The 17,977-nt window shown below is 58.8% G+C and overlaps 1 protein-coding gene across 1 annotated transcript in view; it reads right to left on the reverse strand.

Annotated features, from left to right (window-relative positions):
* Positions 1-17,977, reverse strand: part of CAMK2B (calcium/calmodulin-dependent protein kinase II beta) — a 107,391-nt gene that overhangs the window by 53,301 nt on the left and 36,113 nt on the right. Inside the window, exon 2 of the mRNA XM_011983244.1 lies at positions 12,082-12,176. Within this exon, the coding sequence (XP_011838634.1) occupies positions 12,082-12,176 (95 nt within the window). The remainder of the gene's footprint in view (positions 1-12,081; positions 12,177-17,977) is intronic.

The raw sequence follows: 17,977 nt of genomic DNA on the forward strand, positions 1-17,977 counted from the left end.
CTAAAAGGAAAACTGCTCCTTGAGAATGAGCAGAGGTCCATGTGAGTCCTTCAGGGGAGTGACTTTTGTGTGCTGAGGACTGGCTCTGGGCAGGCCTGTGAGCTGCTCATGGCACCCATGAAGCAGGGTTGTTGCTGCATCACCCCAGCTTTCAGATGGGGGCACGGGGGCAAGGAGACCAGGTAGAAGTGGAGCTGGACCCCATCACAGGAGGCCCCACTTGGGGCCTCGGAAGCAGCCCCCTCCTTATTTTCTTTCCGGTGGGACTTCTCAGAGCCCTTCAGATGCTGCCATAGTGGGCTGGACAAGCCTACTCTCCCTCTGGAGATCTGGGGCGGGGGGTTGCGGGGGTCAGGCAGCGAGGACTTGGGGAGCTCAGTGGTAGGTCTGAGGCAAGAATAACCCCGGCTCAAGATCTGAGTGCCAGGTCAGGATCCTCCGAGGGCAGCACAAGTCTACCAGAAAAGGTGAGGTGGTGTCGAAGGGGGTAGGCTGTGGAGGCAGACACCCCTCTCCTCCTGGGCACCCAGCACCTCTTGGGGTCCCAAGTCATCCAGTCAGGCCTGTGCAGCCCCAGGAGCCTGAGCCCTGTGATGAAGATGCAAGAGGGCGGCTCTCGCTGTGGCTTTCTGTGCATGTTTTGTTTTTAAAAGGCAACAGGACAACCGGCAATTAACCCGCCAGCAGCTCCACCATCCTCGATAAGCACCTGTGGGCACGTCCTGCAGCTGCCTGCCGCCTCAAGGTCAGGGCTCCCAGGGACCCTGGCAACCACATCAGCAGCACCCTGCCCCTCTGCATGAACGTGCATGACAGAGCTGGAGCCGAGGGCCTCGTAGCTATTTGCCAGCCATATGGGGATGAACGCAGCCATTCTGGGAGCCCAGGCCAGGCCAGTGGCTGCAGTAGGGCCACTCCCGGGCTACACACTGGGGGTCCACGGCATCTCCCCTCCATGGGGTCCACCTGGCCTTTCAGCTGGGGCCCCATTCCCAGGGCCCTCTTCAGGATCAGAACCGTCCTCGAGCTTGTGGGGTGCAGCTCAGCTTTGAAACAGAGGTGTGGCTTGGAATTCCTTCCCTGTCACTGCCAAGCTGTAGCATTTTGTGCAGGGCGATGGTGTAAGGTCTAAAGTTAAAGCCAACATTACGTGCTACCTTGACACCCAGTGAAACCAGGAAGGCCCTGAACGACCTAGCTTCATGTCCCCCTCCGGACTCTGCTTCTGTGGCTAAGTCCCCACCCAGGTAAGCCTCCTCCCCACAAGAACTGGGCACAGTTCCTGCTCATGCCGGAGTAGCAAGATGCAGCTCTCTGCCAACCCATGGAATTATTCAAACCAGCCGAGACTGCCTCTGGTGGGAACCAGGGGCCACCTCACCCCGTTGTTACTCCAAAGCCTGGCTCCCCAGCCCCTGCCTGTTCACTGTGTCCTGAGCGCAGCGTCCTCCTCTCTGGGCTCTGAGTATATGTGACAATAAAATGCCATCCACTCATCTATCCAGTGCTGGGTGTCATGTGTTCAGTCACCCCCGTAACCCCAGGACAGGACTCCCATGCTCACAAATGGAGTGAGTAGGAGGAGATTTAAACCAAGGTGCCTAGACTGTCCAGTCTAGGAAAGCAACGGTGGCCCCACTTAGGGCAGGCACGGTGACAGGAGGGGCTTGCTAGGCCACTCCTCCCAGCCCTGGTGTGATGGGTCCTCCACCTGGGGTCCCCCCGCCCCCAACACATACACCTCCCACCAAAGCCCATCTCTCCATAGACACCACCTTGGCTTCCTCCAGAGACAGCGGGGACACTGGCTCAGGCCAGCCCCTGGGGGTGCGGGGCCCACCCTGTCAGGGTCCTACTGTCAAAAATAAGGCCCAGACTCCAGAGCTGCAGTCTTGACCACTGTGGCCTTATGTCCAGCCTCATCCTCTGCCCCTAACTCTGTCCATGTCCCTCTTGTCCTTTTCAGAGAGCAGACAGCTGCCCAGAGGTTCCCACTCATGCCCGAGCAGATGCCTGGGGGCCCAACCCAGCCCAAGGCCCAAGGCCAGGGAGCACAGCCCAGGGCAAGCACGGTCACATTTTTTAAGGGATTGAGGAAAAAGAACAACAGAGAAGACCATGCAACAGAAGCGAGTGGCCGGCAGCCCCTTGGTAGCGCCTTTCCAGAATGCCCCTGGCCGCATCGGGATGAGAGCATCTGCACACATCCGCCCTCCCCAGCAGGGGAGGCCGAGGCCCTCACATTCACCCGCGGGGCTCTTCTAACCCCCACTAACCTCAATAAACCCTCCATGACCTTCTGTAGGCTAATCACTCCGCATCCAGCGAGAGTCCGGGCTCCCCCAGGTGACACGCAGACAATGGAAACATCATGACCTCAGAGCCGCTGCGCAGACCTGTCACAGGACTGCAGCTCCTGGCCCTGGGGACAGAGGACAGTGGCTGCCCACAGGGGAGACACACACCCAGGGCCCCCAGCACCTTCCAGGGCTCCCTGCAGCTGTTCTCCCTTGAGCTTTGCCCTGGATCCCCAGCTCTCCAGACTTTCCCATCAGCAGCCAGACCAGCACAACAGAGACCAAAGCTCTACCATTCCCAAGCTCTGTTCCCACCCAGGCCTCAAACCTACACCTTGCGGGCTTCCCCACTCCTGCCCAAGTGGTCCCGGGGACCTGGGCACTCCGAATCCCCCTCTCCTTCCATCAGCGGTCACTACCACTCCCCACCCAGCTCAGTCCTTAAGTGGAATCTTCAAAACACTCTTCTCCTCCCACCCGTTCAACTCTGTTTAGTAAGCAGGTACTATGTGCAAAGTAGGAGGCCTGCCCTTGCTGGGCCTACAGTCCACTGGCGGGTAGCCTGGAGGGAGCAAGGGGTGGTGAGCAGGAAGGACCGGGGGAGGGAGCTGTGCCCACACTGGCAGAAGCAGGTCTTCAAACCTTGGGCCCACAGGCTGTGGGTTCAGCCATCTCCCTGGTCCTCACCTCCTGGAACCGGCAGGGCCTGGGAGTAAAGATCCCTCCAGATGTGGGAACCATCAGTTCTAGAAGAGCCAGGCAGCGTGGAGGCCAACCCTCCTCCCATTTTATGGAAAAGAGGAGTGAGGCAGGGAGGGAATGGTCATTAGGGCCCAGAACCCAGCTCCCAAATCTCCCCTCTGCCGGGAGCCTTTTCTGCCGCTGACAAGCCCCTGACTCTGCAAGATGAGTGGCTGGAAATGCGGAAGCACGCAGAGGGGTCCTCCGTGTCAACTCCTCCCCTCCGCTCCCTCCCTTCCCTGACTCAGGGATTCCTCCCTCATCCCCTCCAAATGCCAACAGGGTGGGCCCTGCTCCCGCATCCAGTTCAGGATGCATTTGCCTTCCCCAGGGGTCATGGAGGCTCAGGAACCTGGCATTGGACCCTGACCAGCAGGTCTTGGGACTTGCTGTCTACACAGGGCCACACCCAGAACCAGAGAGCAGGAGGCCATGATGCTGCCCACCCTCTCTCCACCTGACAGAGGGGGCCAGCAAGGGCCGGGACCCTCCGCACAGCCTGGCTCCCTGTTCTTCTCTTGGTCCTCTTCGGGGCTGCTTTCCAGAAGCCTTCGACTAAACCAATTCGGTTTCCAAACTAATGACAAAGTCCTGTCTCTCAACAGTCTAGCTTAGCATTGCCAGATAAAACACAGGGTGCCCAGTTAAATTTGAATTTCAGACAAAGGACAAAATTTGTTTTTGGTATAAGTCTGTCTCAATTTCAGATACGCAACAAATAATTTTTAGTTTAATTAAGTGTGTTCCACACAATTTGGGACACACAGTGCTTATTTTACATCTTATGATTGTAAATCGTACTTAATTGCTAAATCCAGCAGCCTAGCCTTGTTCCTTCATTGCTCCTAGGTGGCCCTCCCCCTGAGAGGGTCAGGCATGTGGTGCCCCCACCAAGCCCCCAGAAGGCCTGCCTCCCAGCTCCCCTAACTCCTCCTGCACCTGGATGCAGGGTCCCTTCCCCACAATCCCAGTTCAGGGACAATCCCCATCCTGTTGAAGGCTGACCCTGGGGCAGGGGAGGGGGCGTTTCCCAGGGATTCCCCCAACTCCTGGCCACCCTCCAAGTTCCTAGAGAGCAAACCTGAAGGCAGAGTGGGCCAAGAGTTGGGTGGGGATCCAAGCTCTAAAGTTGTTCCCTCAGCCACCCAGGGAGGGTGGGGTAGGGAAGCAGAGGAGGTCTCCCAGCAGGGAGGAGGTGGGGAGAGAAGCTGGAGGGGAAAGAGGGGGAGGGAGAGGGGAGAGGAGAAGAGAGAAGAGGAGAGGAGGAGGGAGGAGAGGAGGGGAGAGGAGAGGAGTGGAGGGCCGCTGAGCCGGGGAGGAGGGAAAGGGGCGGGTCCCCAGGCTGGGAGGGGAGGGTCCCTGGGCTGGGAGGGGTGCTGCTGCCACAGGCGCATGCTCAGCTGCTCAGCTGTCCCTGCAATGCGGCGCCTCGTCCTCTATTAACCCAGTTCCACGGATTCTGCCGACCAGGCACTCATTATCCCCCTGAGCAGGGGTCTTTTTCTGTCTGTGGATTGTGCGGGAGCCACAAGAAAGCTGCAGTACCGGCTGTAGCAGGAAAGCCCGGGAGGCAGCCCCCGACCCACTGCACAAAGGGGTCCCAGGCAGGCAGGGTTCGGCTGGGGAAGCGGGGGCGTGCAGGCTTCCCTGCGGTGCAGGCTCACCCCCAGCCCCAGTGACCACAGAGACCTCAGGATGGTCCCTGTCCATCACACCTTTGGGCAAGGAGAGTCCTCCCAAGACAGAAGGGTCCCTGGGGAGACCAGGTGCCCCAGAAAGGGAGCTGGGGTGAGCTGCACGGGCCTGCAGGCAGGAAGAGGACAGTGGTGACACTCATCTCCTCTCTGCGGGGTGAGCTTGGGGCCTGGGAGGTGAGCCCCACTTGTGAGGTCAGCCCCACCTGGGAGCCCCACGCTGGCCCAACCCTCGGTCTGCCCCAGCTGGGTGAAATCTAGAGTCCTCCACACCCAGGCTCTGCTAACCACCAGCCAGGGGACCCTGTCCACCTTTCAGCTTCTGTGGGACTCAGCTCTCCCCTCCGTGTGAGAGGGGAGCCCACGCTGAGCTCAGAGGGTAGGAGGACGCAAGATAGCGTTGATGATGCCAGGCACGCAGGAGCTCCACCCTGAGCTGAAGGGCCATTCCAGGGCAGGGACCCTGCACCAGGCTCTCTGCAGCATGGGCCACTAACGAGGGTCACCCCACTGCACTGCTTCCTGAGCGTGCTCCCCTCCACACAGGGCATCCAACAAGGCACAACAAAACTGCCCCCAGAAGAACAGCCGTTCAGTGTCAACAATGAGCAGCAGGGGCTGGGCAAGTGGGCAGGGGATGGGGGCGCAGGGGGCAGATAACAAGAAGACATGTTTTAAGACTTGTGTGCCTGATGATCTCTTTACCCCCAGTCAATTAATTTTCCTCTAACGGCTTTTGTTAACAGTAGTTTAATAATCTCTCGTTATTCAGTACATTCACCAACTTTGAAAGTCTCACAATCCTCTATTTAATTAAGTATTAAATATTAAAACATCGAACTGTTACAGCTTTAGCACCAGCTGGTGCAGTTCTGCAGTGTCCGCGTGGCCAAGTATTTCGGTAACTGGGGGCCTGAGTGTTTCTGGAGTGGCGTCCTCCTTCCTGGAGCTGCGTGCTACCAGCCGCTTCTCATCACCAGGAGCCTTGAAGGACCAAGGCTGCTCCGCTCGGGCCTGGACATGAGCGGGTGTGGGGACACAGCCCTCCTAGTGACTCTCAAGGAGTGAGTGAGGCCCCTCCACTGGCGCTAGACCCAAATCAGGGGTAAAATGCAGCAAGGAGGCTGTTGTAGCCTCCCCCACAAGGCCCAAGGGCCCAACATCCTTCTCCCCACCCAACCCTTACTCTCTGGGTCCCCTCTCCATCCCCCACCTCCCTGAATAGCAGTGGGGAAGGCCATTTCGGGGAAGCCCCTGCCCCACCTCGATGGGAAGGAGAAAGCCAGACACCCAGGCAGAGCCTGGGCCTAGTCCTGGGTGAGGAGGGGTGTTATGCTCTCCCATGTTTTCACAGGCTCTGGGCTGACAGCCAGGAGGCCATCAGATGAACCAGCTGCATCTGCCCTCAAGGAGCACGTGGTCAGTTGAGAACTAGCCAGGGGCGCCTGCCATGGGGCCTGGGGAGTTCCAGGCCGGCTGCCGGCGGGAGGATCCAGGACAGCTTCCTGGAGGAGGGGGCCCTGGGGCCTGCAGGTTGGGTGGGCCAGACGACACCAGAAAGCTACTGGGTATTCACGAGGGGTCCTCCGCAGCAGGACGCACAGGGTCTGGTCAGGAAGGGAGGCAGCAATGTGGAGAGGGATGGTCTCGGAGCCTTGCAACGTCCCTGTGAGGTAGACACTTTACAGCTGGGGAAACTGAGGTCTAGGATGACTGAGTAACCTGGCCACGGTCAGACAGCTGGGCAGTCAGGGTTGAAGCGGGGCATTCACCTGGAGGTGCGTGTCCCACAGTGAAGCTCTGGGGCTCCATCTAAGACCTCATCCCTCACCTCCCGGATTCCTCCTCAGCTAGGAAAGCCCAAAAGGCCTGGGAGGGTTGGGGAACCTCAGGTTCCTGCATGGGGAAGGCGGCCCAGGGCAGCAGAGGTCACAGGACAGAGTCCTCAGACTGAGGTGGTGGTGAGCGCGGGATTCTGCCTTCGAAGGGGGCCAGGAGGAATTGCCAAGTGTCCTTCCCCTACAGTCTCAGCAGACCATCCAGTGCCATCACCGCCCACCCCGAGAGGCAGGCTGGGGGCAGGAGAGGGGACACCAAGGCAACACCCACAGCATCTAGGCAAGGCCAGCTCTGTCTGGGTCATTTTCTGGAGCCCCAGATTTCAACTCCAAGGGGATGAGTTTCCCTCAAAGCCGGGGCGGTGGGGCCAGCTCCCTCATCAAGAGTTCTGAGGCTCCGCGGTGATCTAGGTTATGTGGCTATAGCGGGGCCCCTGGGGTGTGACCTGCACACCTCAGAGATGCTACCCGGGAGCGGGACTCAAGCACCAAGGGCAGACAACCCAATTGTGCAGGGGCTGTGTGACCCAAAGGTTCAATTCTGAGGCAACCTCTGAACCAGTAGAAACACAAACACAGGCTGCATGAGAGACAGTATCAAGGAATTACTGCCCGTTTTTCAGAATGATAAAGCTCCTGTGGCTGTTTTTGGAACCTTTTTTCTGCTAGGAACGCATACTGAGATATTTATGCACTGAATGGTAAATGTCCCAGGATCTAGGGCCCAGATGGAACAAGACTGGCTAAGAATTGATAACTGTTGAAGCTGGGTTCGTTCTATCATTTTCTCTGTGTTTGGGAATGTTTGAAATTTTCCACCATAAAAAGTTAAACAGGAAAAAAATGCCCAAGAATATGACAGGGTGAGGCTGTGCAGTCCTGGGTGGAGCCTGCCCTCTGGAGCCGCACACGGCTGGGCATCCCTGCCCCTGCCCAGAGAGGCATCCCGCGGGAAGGTCACAGCAGGGAGCTGGCTGCTGAGAATGCCAGGCAGTCCCCCCGGCTGGCTACCCCTTCCTCCCACCACCCCACCCAGCTTGCATCGTATGAGGAAACAGGCCAGGCATGCAGCATGAGAGGCGCAAGCACCTGGGAGCGAGGCCTGTGATGAGGCGCAGGGCGTTCATGGCAACACAAAGCAGCTCAGTTCTGCGGTCTGTGTGGTCAGCAGGGTCTCCAGGGCGCAGCCATCCTCTCACTCAGATTCCTGCTACCCTAAATCCTTCTGACTCATAGAGCACTTTGAGAATATAAATAGGGGGTGTGAGGTTAATTAGAGGAGCTATGTAATTCCACAGAATCATACTCCGGTGGTTTTCTGCTTGACCCTAACAAACTCCTACTCATCCTTTAACGCCCATGCAACACAACTTTTGGAGTGACTTGCTCCGACCCCTCAGGACTGCCTCTCCAGGGCCCCACCCAGCACACAGTGTCCTCGCTGCTGGTTTCAGGCTGTATCTGCTCATCTCCATGTCCTCAGTGTAAACCTGTTAGATGAGTGAGAGTCTATGCCTAGGGCGTGTCTAAAGGGGTTCCTCTCTCCTCCTAAGGTCTCACACAATTGAGGAATGAAGCAGAATGTGCAGAGTGGCCAGGAAGCCCTGGGTCTGACATGCCCCATGGTCCCTGGCCGAGGAGAAGCAGGCAGGGACAAAGTGATCCCAAAGGAGAGGCTGGCAGCACAGTGCTGCCCTGCGTGGGCCCAGGGGTGTGGGCCTGGCATCCAGGAGGGAGGGAAGGCCCCACGGGACTCAATCTGTGGAGAGAGGGCCCAGACTGCACACATATGTCACCAGGCCACATGGCACGAGGTGGTGCTGCCTCACATGTATGGCCCTGGGAAGTGCATATCAGGGCTGCAGGTCTAGGTGGACAAGGCTTTGGAGGTCCCTGATAAGGAAGGGCCCAAGGTGGGTGGGGGTGGCTGCTGACCTTCAGGGACAGATGGAAAAGCAGGAGGGAGACAGCCAGCTATGGGTTCTGGTTTCCCAGGCTAATACATTTGCACAGGCTTTTAAAACACCAAGTTGACCGGCAAGCAACGTTTTTGCCAAACTGAATTCACTGACACGTGTCATGGAGCTCCTCCCGAGTGTGGGGTCTCAGTGGGTCTGCCAGCGTCATCAGCAATTAACTAGAGCCAGAAAAGTAGCAGCCTTTGTTCAACAGAACATCGCACAGCAGTGGGAAGGGATCCATCCCACGGACACACCCCAGAACATCACCCGAGCACAAGGCAGGTCGCAGTGGCAGCACAACTCCACTTTCAGGCTCAGACACAAGCGGGTGAAACGCCCATGTGGCAAAACAACAGAGAAACGAGGCAGGGATGACCATAAAATCAGGAGAGGGATGAGGGAGAGGGGGTGCCTGGGAGGCTCCAACGTGAGGTGTTTGAGGTTCCTGCTCTTCCTGGCTTAGGGATCCACCTTTGTGCTGGGTGATACTCCCCCCACCCCTCCAGAACATTTCACACTAGTGCCTCCACCAGTGCCAGCCACAGAACGTCAGGGAACACAGAAGCCTCCTGGGCTCCGTGCAGGGCACACAGCAAGCACGCGGGAGGCGCCGGCTTTCACATGATTGCTGTTATCGCGGGGTGGCCGTGGGACCTGTGCCATGCCTGGCATCTCAGTTTCAAGCCTGCTAGAGAAAGGCTGCACTGGGCAGTGCCAGGACTGAGGGTCCAGCGGGGCCACCAGACTCGTGTGGGTCTTCATCCATGATGGGGCAGTCACACGACATATGAGCTGCTCCCTGAGGCCAGGAGAACAGCAGGCTGTGGCCCACACTCGATCATCCCCATGCCTGGGCTCAAGCCAGCAGCAGTCCCTGGATGGCCATGGGGAAAATGTGGCCACCGCAGATGACTACACTGACCCACGACTCCCAGCAGCACAGGTTTGGAGGACAGCAGAGGCAGCTCAGATCCTGTGGTCGTGGTATGGCCGCCCATTCAGGGTCTGTGCACTCAGCAGACACCCCAGGACCCTGGCCAGGCCTCTCAGCATCAGCAGCTTCCTGCCCTCTGCTCCCGGCGACATCTGCCCCCCAAAACCCCAATCACCTTTGGTCTCACCCATAATGACACACTCAGGCTGGTGTCCCCTCTTGCCTCAACCACATGGCTCAGTACCTGGAGGCTTCCTGGACATCCCTCCTGAGTCTGGACTGAAATCCTGGCTACAGAGGTCACTCCCTCCTCCTCCCACCTGCTTGTCCAAACACCCTGGAGCTCATCGAAGCTGACTCTTGGAGCAAGTGGCCTTCACCTCCACCCACTGCTCTCCCAGCCAGGGGCCACTTCCAGGACCCCCACCTCCCTCGCTCCAGGCCCCTGGGTTCCCTGACGCATCTTCCCAAGCAGGACCTGGGAGGACCTCTCATTCCCCCAGCTCAGCTTGGGCTGGCCCCAGCCTAACTGCCGGAGGGCCAGACAGTCCCATTCCAGAGGCTCCATCATGTTCCACACATGCACCTACACATGCATGTGTGCATAGACACATGTGTGAACATGCGTAGGTATGCTCACGCACACACAGACCTCCTCTCCGTGGCGCCCTGTGACAGGCAGGGAGTGTCCAGGCCTCAGGGATGTCTCTCAGAGACCCACAGGAACTGGCCACAGGCACAACTGAGCACCGCCCACTTACGACCAGTTCTGTGTCTTGATCAAGAAAAAACAAGCTGACTGCCCTAGGTCCTGGAACACAGCCTGGCCCACCCACCCCACCACAGGCTGGGCCCCAGGGGGCCAACAGAGCTGACCAGCAGGTGGAGGCACAGGGCAGAAGGGAAACCCAGGCCCCCACAACGTGTGGGGAATGGTTGGGAGCGCATGCCTCTGGACCTGCCCCAGCCCACTCCTCAGTGTCCCTGCTGAACCTTCTGCAGTGTCACCCTCCCATGGCCCCTTGTGGGCTGGGACACCCACAGGGGGACTGACCCAGCCCTGGGCACCTCCAAGCCCCGGGCACCCCCAAGCCCCTTCATGGCTCAGTGACAAGGGGGCAGACAAGGGCTGGGACAGGAGCAGGTCCTACTGCAGCCTAAAGGACCTCCCCACAACCTGGTGTCAGAGAATGCTCCCAAGAAGGGGAAACACTGATGGCCTAGTACACAGCAGTCACTCAAACAATGCCGACACATCGCTCCACAAATCGCACATGCCCGCCCCCACAGGTGGCTGGATCACTGTAAACTGCAGGCCACAGACAGTAGGCAGCTCTCCCACCAACCCAGAGGAGGCCCGTCTCTGCCCACATTAGGCCCTCAGCATCTGGCAGCCTGGCCAGATGGGTCAGGGCCTCTCCAGCTCCCAATTAGCTCAGATTTGTGCCTGGATGCTAATCAAGGCTGCTGGCAGTGCCCTGGAAGGGGAGGGGCTGAGAGCAGCAGACAGGGGCTTCGCTTGGCTCCCTCTACCAGGGCATCATCCGGCCGGTCCCTCCTCCATACACCATACAGGGCAGTGACATGGGGCTGCCACCTCAGTGAGGCAGCCCACCCACCCCGCACCCACCTCCACAGCCTCACCTGGCGCTCTGGCACACCCCACCTTGGGGCTCCAGCAGGACCCCTGCGCTAGTCCCTCCCCATCGCCTCCTCAGATCTGTGCTCCAACCACAACAGCTGCCCCAGGATGCCTCTGCCCATCACCATCAGATTTGCTGTGTGCTGACTTTGGGTGTTGTTTGTCCTTGACCTGCCCCACGGGACAAGGACAGCACAAGGGCAGGGAGACCCCGTGAGGGCAGGAGCCTGTCTGCTCCATCACCATCTGCAGCGCCCAGAGCTGACCATGGCCAGCAGGGCTCGGGAGGCACATCCACACGCCGAGGGCCACCTGGGGCCAGCACCACTCGAGGCCCTTCCTCGCACACACCCCGCGTGTCTGAGAAGCCCTCCCAGGGCAGGCGGGAGTGCCCTGCCACTGTGTATAAGACTTGGGCTCTGTTAGTTAAGAAACTGCCGGGTCACCTCCCAGTTGGCCATGATGCCAGGACTCTGCTGTCAGAAAGCAGATGGCCAACCGCAGCACTGCCTGGTCACCCGAAACTTTGTCACTGAGCTCTCATTCGGCCCACGGCTCTCAGGGCAGATGACATCACCCAACCACCATGGCGGCCTGGCCACCTTGAACCTCTCCCCCTCCAGCTCTGGGGACAGAGACCCCAATACACTTGGGAAGGGGAGGTGAAGGGGGGCCCTGAGAACACCCTAACCAGAGCACAAAGGTGAATCCAGGGGTCTGAGGGTCCCTCAGCACCCCCACCAGCCCAGGCCCCAGAGGCCAGAGGTGCCCTCAAGTCCCCAACACTGCTGTGCCTCCCTGTGCCACAGCCTCCACTCCAGGAACCCACCGCATCTGTGCGTGGAGTCACAGGCCAGGTGGGCCAAGTGCTGGCCAAGCCCGGGAGGGACCTGCTGCCCAGTCCACAGGGCACGGCCTCCAAAGCCCCTGCCCCAGCCTGACAGCAGCTGCGCAGGACACTCCCCATGCCCTACCTCTGGCTGACAGCTTCTTGGTGTTGATGATCTTGGCTGCATACTCATGGCCGGTGCAGAGCTTGACACAGCGTCGGACCACAGAGAAAGCCCCCCTGGGGAGGAAAATGGGGGAGCGAGAGACAGAGACAGAGACAGACAAGGAGAAAGAGAGAGAGTGGATTAATCTCCCCATAAACACTCCCCATTAAGCATTCAGCCATCAGCCCGGCCTCGGGTAGATGGCTGTGAGTCAGAAACTGTGAGGAAGTGGGTGCTCCTCACAAGCCACTCTCAGCTGGCCCCACTCAACACCAGCAGAACAGAGGCCGGCTTCCTGACGGCTGGCAGAGCCCTGGCAGATGGCACGCCCTGGGGTGCTGTGCAGAGAAGGAGGATCGGTCAGGCCCTCGGGAGGGCAGCGGACGGGCCCCGTTCAGCTTCTGTGTGACCCACAAGCCTGTATCCTTGTGGGTTGGCTGGACCAAGAGTCTACGTCCACAGGTCTCTCAGCAGGCATCCTCAGGGGCTCTGTACCACATCCATGAGGCCCTGCTGAGTCCTCCCTAGAGGGAAATGAAGCTGGCCTTGTCTGGAAGGCCCAGCTCCAGAGGGCAGTTATATTGGGATTTGGTGCAGTCGGACATGGAGACTCAAGGAAAGTTTTGTAAGGAGGGAGAAACATCACATCGTTAAACTGCAAAGCTGGAGGAGAGGGTCCTGAGATCCTCCACTGTCCAGGTGTCATCGCAGAGGCTATGGAGGCCCAGGGTAGGGGCAAAGGGATATTCACGAACTGGCAGCCTGGGGGTAGGGAGAGGGGAGGAGGGATGGGGGACAGAGGGAGCTGACCAGCACCAACCATGGTCCAGAGCCCAAGAGACACACGGAAGGAATCCGGTTAAGGCTGCTGAGGCCATCGAGAAGAGGCCCTGAACGTACCCCACAAAGCCTGGCCTGCGGAGGAGCTCCTGCTCCAGCTTCAGGGCACCCTGAGGGAGTCAGTGCCACCCAATGGGAGCCACAGAGGCTATGAGGCAGGAGGGGAGGGGGCCAGTGCCCACCAGGAGGCACCGAAGAATCTGACTAGTCACCACCGTTGATTTAATTTGATTTCAGATTATTTTCTAAGAACAGCACATGTAAGGCAAGGGTCCTGGACAAGAAATGTCACATGAAGGGTCTGAGTCCAGACAGAAGGGCCAGCGGATGCTTTCAGGCTGGCGCTGGGAGAAAGGGGGGCTTGGAGGAAGCCCACCACCAGGCAGGCACCCACCAGTGCAAACCTGAGCATGCACGGCCCTCCCGTGTCTGCACCTGCAAAGTGCCCAGCCTCCCCTCCCAGACAGCTTCCTCGGCCTGGACAGCCTGAGAAACCCACACGGGAGTGCAGGCCAAGGACTCTGCGTGGTGGAAGAGGAGCATCTTACATATGAACACTGTTTTATCTACAGTCTTTCGTGGAGATAAATCTTTGTAAAAGAATACTGTTCAATTCCTCAGAAAGATAAATAATTACACTAAATCTAATTGAACATTTTCTTAATGACTCAGGTCTTATGAGCAGTGATTGTGCTTGGGCGGCCGCTGAGCTGCATCTTAGCTTTTTAAAGTCAACCCATGAACAGGGACAGGGGCTGCCTCAGGAGATGTGGGTGGGGGACGCGGCAGGGGCAGGCGTGGCGGGGGGAGATGACGCAGCGGGGGGAGACGCCGCGGGGGCGCTCACTGTTCACTCCGCATTCTCTTGCTCTGCTTGATTTTTTCACCATGTGCATCAGTTATGTTCTCAAAATGTTTTTAAAGAAAAATATAAAGAAAGGATTATTGTTTTTAACATATAACATTAACTTGGGAGATTGAGGTGAGGGCAAAGACCATGGGCTTTTTGCCTGGTCTGGCTTCAATCCCGGTTAGACAGGGTGACATAGCTCTCTGAGCCTCAGTTTCCCCATCCATATGACCAAGCAGAAGGGCTTTCTGGGGCCACTACTGTGTGGCTGTTTGCCAGACTTCTTGATCAGGAGAGGTGAGAGCTTCCAGAAACGAGTCCTGAGCTACCATCTGTCGCGCTCTGACCCCTAGAAGGCTCAGTGGCCTCAGTGGCCGCAGGGCTGACCTGGCAGGCCTCCACTGCGTGCTCTGGACCAGGCCCTGAAGGGAGCCGGGAGTCTGGGCCTCCCTGCACTGGGACCCGATCACACACTGCAGGGCTGACCCTCAGTGGGAAGTTCAACACACTGCACATCTATGCCAAGCTGATGATGCCCGTAAGGCACCGCTGTGGTGAGCCCATCCCGGGAGCCGGGAGGACACCCAAGTGCAGCTTCCCACCAGCACAGCAGCCTCCCAGCTGCTGGCCGGACTCAGGTACAGGAGCAAAGGGCGGCAAGCCACAGCTGTTCCCAGCACATGACATCCACGCACCATACCACCAAGAGTCTGGCAGCAGGTGGGTGGGTCTAGGGATTCCTCCAGTTGGTCCCTCTCCCCTCCCTGGGTCAGGCAGCCCCTTTCTCCTCTGCAGAAGGCTCCAGAGCCACCCCTGCACCGTCGGCCTGGGTCAGAGCAGTCAGCAATCAGCGAAGGCGGGGCAGGGAACACAGGTAAGACTGCCAGAGCCAGGGGGCCGAGGCCAGGCAGCCCACAGAGGAAGGAGGAAGGCATGGCTGGGGAGTGTAGGATGGGAGCACCAGGCCGCGCAGCTGCAGTGACATACGAGGTGGCAGGCACAGTGCCAGGCACCCGGCAGACACTCGCAGGAAGGGCCCGGGGTGCAGGGCCCGGGGGGTGAAGAAGGCCCTGCTCTTGGACACAGGCCTGCAGGTGGGGTGGAGGGCACCCTCAAGAAGAGAGGACAGGGTCCCCTTTCCCAGGGACTCGGATGCCCCCAGAGGGAGAAGGTGGCTAGCTGGGGGAAGAGCAGGAGGGCCGGCTCCCAAAGACACCACTGCCCCCTCCGCCCTGCTCCTGGGCTCTGCCTCTCCCACGCCTTCTGTCCCCCACCGCAGCCCCAGACCTTCTCTGAGCCCCAGTGTCATCGCCGTACCCAATCTCTCCCTCTCCTCTCTCCTCTGGGGTACTTAAGGAATGCATGCTTAAGTCTCCCACCCCAGTCATTTGCCTGCTTCACCCACCACTTCCCCTAAAGAGCACCCTGAAAGGGGCTCCTCCCCATAATGGCTGTTCACCCGCACCCATCCTGCCATCTCCCCAGGGGACTTGGGCTGGCAGCTGCAGATCCACCTCTGCCTCCTCCCCTTCCTGGTGGTTCTGCCACTTGCCAGACAGCAATCTGTCACAGGAAGCCCCTTTGGAAGTGTCAGGCCTCTTGAGAAGCGGCCACAAACACGTTTAGCATGAGCCATGCAGGCCACGGCTGGGGCCCCAACATCTCTGGCTTCCCTTCCCCCAGAGCAAAGAAGCCAGCACCATCAACATCCTCCCTTGCAACCCAGTTCTTGCCCGCCAGAGTTTATAAACATTGAGAGACAACACTGACAAAGAGCCTAGATCTGCATCGTAAGCCTGTCCCTGCTGCCAAGGGCAAACTCCTATGTGTCCTTCAAGATCCAATGCAAACAGCTGCCCCCTTTCCCAGCTCGCACAGAAAGTCAGCTTGGTCTTTAGATATTGCACCTCTCATGTTCCTTAGGTTAGTTTACTTAATTATTTACCTGTTCACTTTTGCCACTCCCCCTTCCAGTGGCTCTCTATGGGCAGAGTGCCCTATACTCCGGACCTAGGTATCAGGCACAGTGCCTAGGCTGTGATATAGGAGCAAGAACTGACCTGCAAGCAATACAGTGGGCTGTGGAGCGTGGAGCTGCTGGGCCTCAGGGCTTGTCCAGCCCAGCAGTACAGGAAGAGCGGCCCCTAGAGTGTCCCAGCAGGAGGGGAGACCCACCAAGTTTTCCGGGAACTGTGGGTAGATGGGTCTGTGCTACAATGAGGCCATAAGGCCCTGCTCCGAGCCAGGGGGTACCCCAAGTAAATGAGTCCTGGAGCTTAGGCTCCCCACCTCCCCACCAGCACACAGACAGGCTCAAAACCCCGTCTTCTTGTTCGGAAGCACGGGTGGGCCTAGCAGGTGGCAGCATGGTCCTCAGGCTCAGCAAAGAATGCCTTGGATGGCACTGCAGGTGCACAGACTGACCACACGCCTGCCCCTGGGGTGTGGCCCGCACCAGGCAGCTGCAAGGGCACAGTGGGTTGGGGCAAAGGCAGGAAGTAGCTGGAAGAGGTGCTCCTATGGGATCCCAGGTCGACGTTCCTGTGGGCTGCGAACTGCATCTGAACATCAAGGTTGCCTGCATGATGGCCTGCGTGGGACGAATGCTACTGAGCCAGGCTGAAAGCAATTTTGAATAACCTGTTCAGATCATGAGGCCCCCGGGCACCTAGCATATTACGGTGCTTTTAAAATCAAATAAAGCTAATTAAAACAAGAAAACACTCTTTGAGTCCTTGCTTTGTGGAAGGCTCTGAACGCTGTCTCATTTACAGTGGGATCAACAGTACCAGGGTAACCTGTCCTGAAAGAGAAGGGGAAGAATGGTGAGAATGGAGCCCCAGAACTACGTGGCCTGTTTCTATGACTGCACCTGCTCGGGCACCTCCTTTATTGCACGGGGCTCAGCCTCCTCGCGTGATAATGGGGTGAAGGCCACCTGCGAGGAGAGGTGCTGAATGTAGCTGCCCTGACTGCAGCCACCTAGGGCAGTCGGTGTTTCACGGGCATCCTGTGGGCTCCCGGGGCTTCACGGGCAGAGGCGGCAGGAAGTGTCATTGTCTGCAGGATGCCCCATCCGCCTCTGTCTCCTCCTCACATCCAGTCTATGGCTTCTCTGGCTCCACAACAGACTGCTGGTCCAGGCCCTGGCTTTCCCAACTCTGAGCTGTCCCCCCACCCCCATGCCTGCCTCTTCCCTCCAGTCCCCACTTGAAACCAGCCACCTGTTGCTGACTATCCATGGCTCCCACCAACCCCCACGGAGCTCCCCACTGCAGGTGGCTCTGTGACCTGCCCCGCTCTCCACTAGGAGCTGGTCGCACTGCGGCCCTCCCCAGCTTCCCACACCTCTCCCCGGCGAGCTGGGAGGAGGTGTGTCCCTGAGCAGCATGGCTGGAGTTCGTGTGAGGCCCCAGAGAGCAGGAATATGCTGGGTCTCACTCGCCTTGCCCCCAGCAGGACCACACAACAACCCCTCTAGGGCCCTCTCATGCCTCACCTTCACTGGTGAAGAGTGGGGGTTACCATGATTACCGGCTCTTGGGGTGCCAGTTAAGACACTTGGTAATGACACCAGGGAGGGAAGGTTGGACCCTGGGTCCCCACCGCCCATCCCGTGTGGTCACGTAGACCTTGCTCAGGCACCCTCCCCAGTCACCTCACAAGGGCTGGTGACTTCCATCAGTAATATAGCAGTGATTGTCCCCCTACACAGAATGAGGTGACACATGTACCAGCCACAACACAGTATCCGGCATCCAGAAAGAGCTGGCAGTGTGATTCTGCTGTCAGGATGGCATGGGCGGGGACCCGGGCTCTCGGGGCTGCCTCGTGCATGTGATCCCCACGACAGGCTGCTGAGCTCCTGCAGGGCAGCGCTGGGCCACACAGGATCAAAGCGGCCTCCGCATTAGCCCACTCAACACTTGGATTCTGTTCCCTTAGAGGAAATTTCGGAGGCAGCAGCTTCTCTCCCTGTTCCTCTCTCTGCCTCCCGCAGCCCATCTCCACAGCGTCCAGTTTCCTCCCCGAGCACTGGGGCCTGTGCCACCCGAGCCAGGGCTACCTGCCTCAACCCTGAGCCTCGCAGGTTGGCTGCAGTTCACAGGCGTGTGCACACACATGCGTGCACTCTCCTCACTCAGACGTTGCAGAATGGGCTGGAAATGCCTCTCGGATTCCCAA

This window comes from Mandrillus leucophaeus, unplaced genomic scaffold (assembly GCF_000951045.1).
Source record: "Mandrillus leucophaeus isolate KB7577 unplaced genomic scaffold, Mleu.le_1.0 Scaffold248, whole genome shotgun sequence".
In the NCBI taxonomy this organism is placed as follows: Eukaryota; Metazoa; Chordata; class Mammalia; order Primates; family Cercopithecidae; genus Mandrillus; species Mandrillus leucophaeus.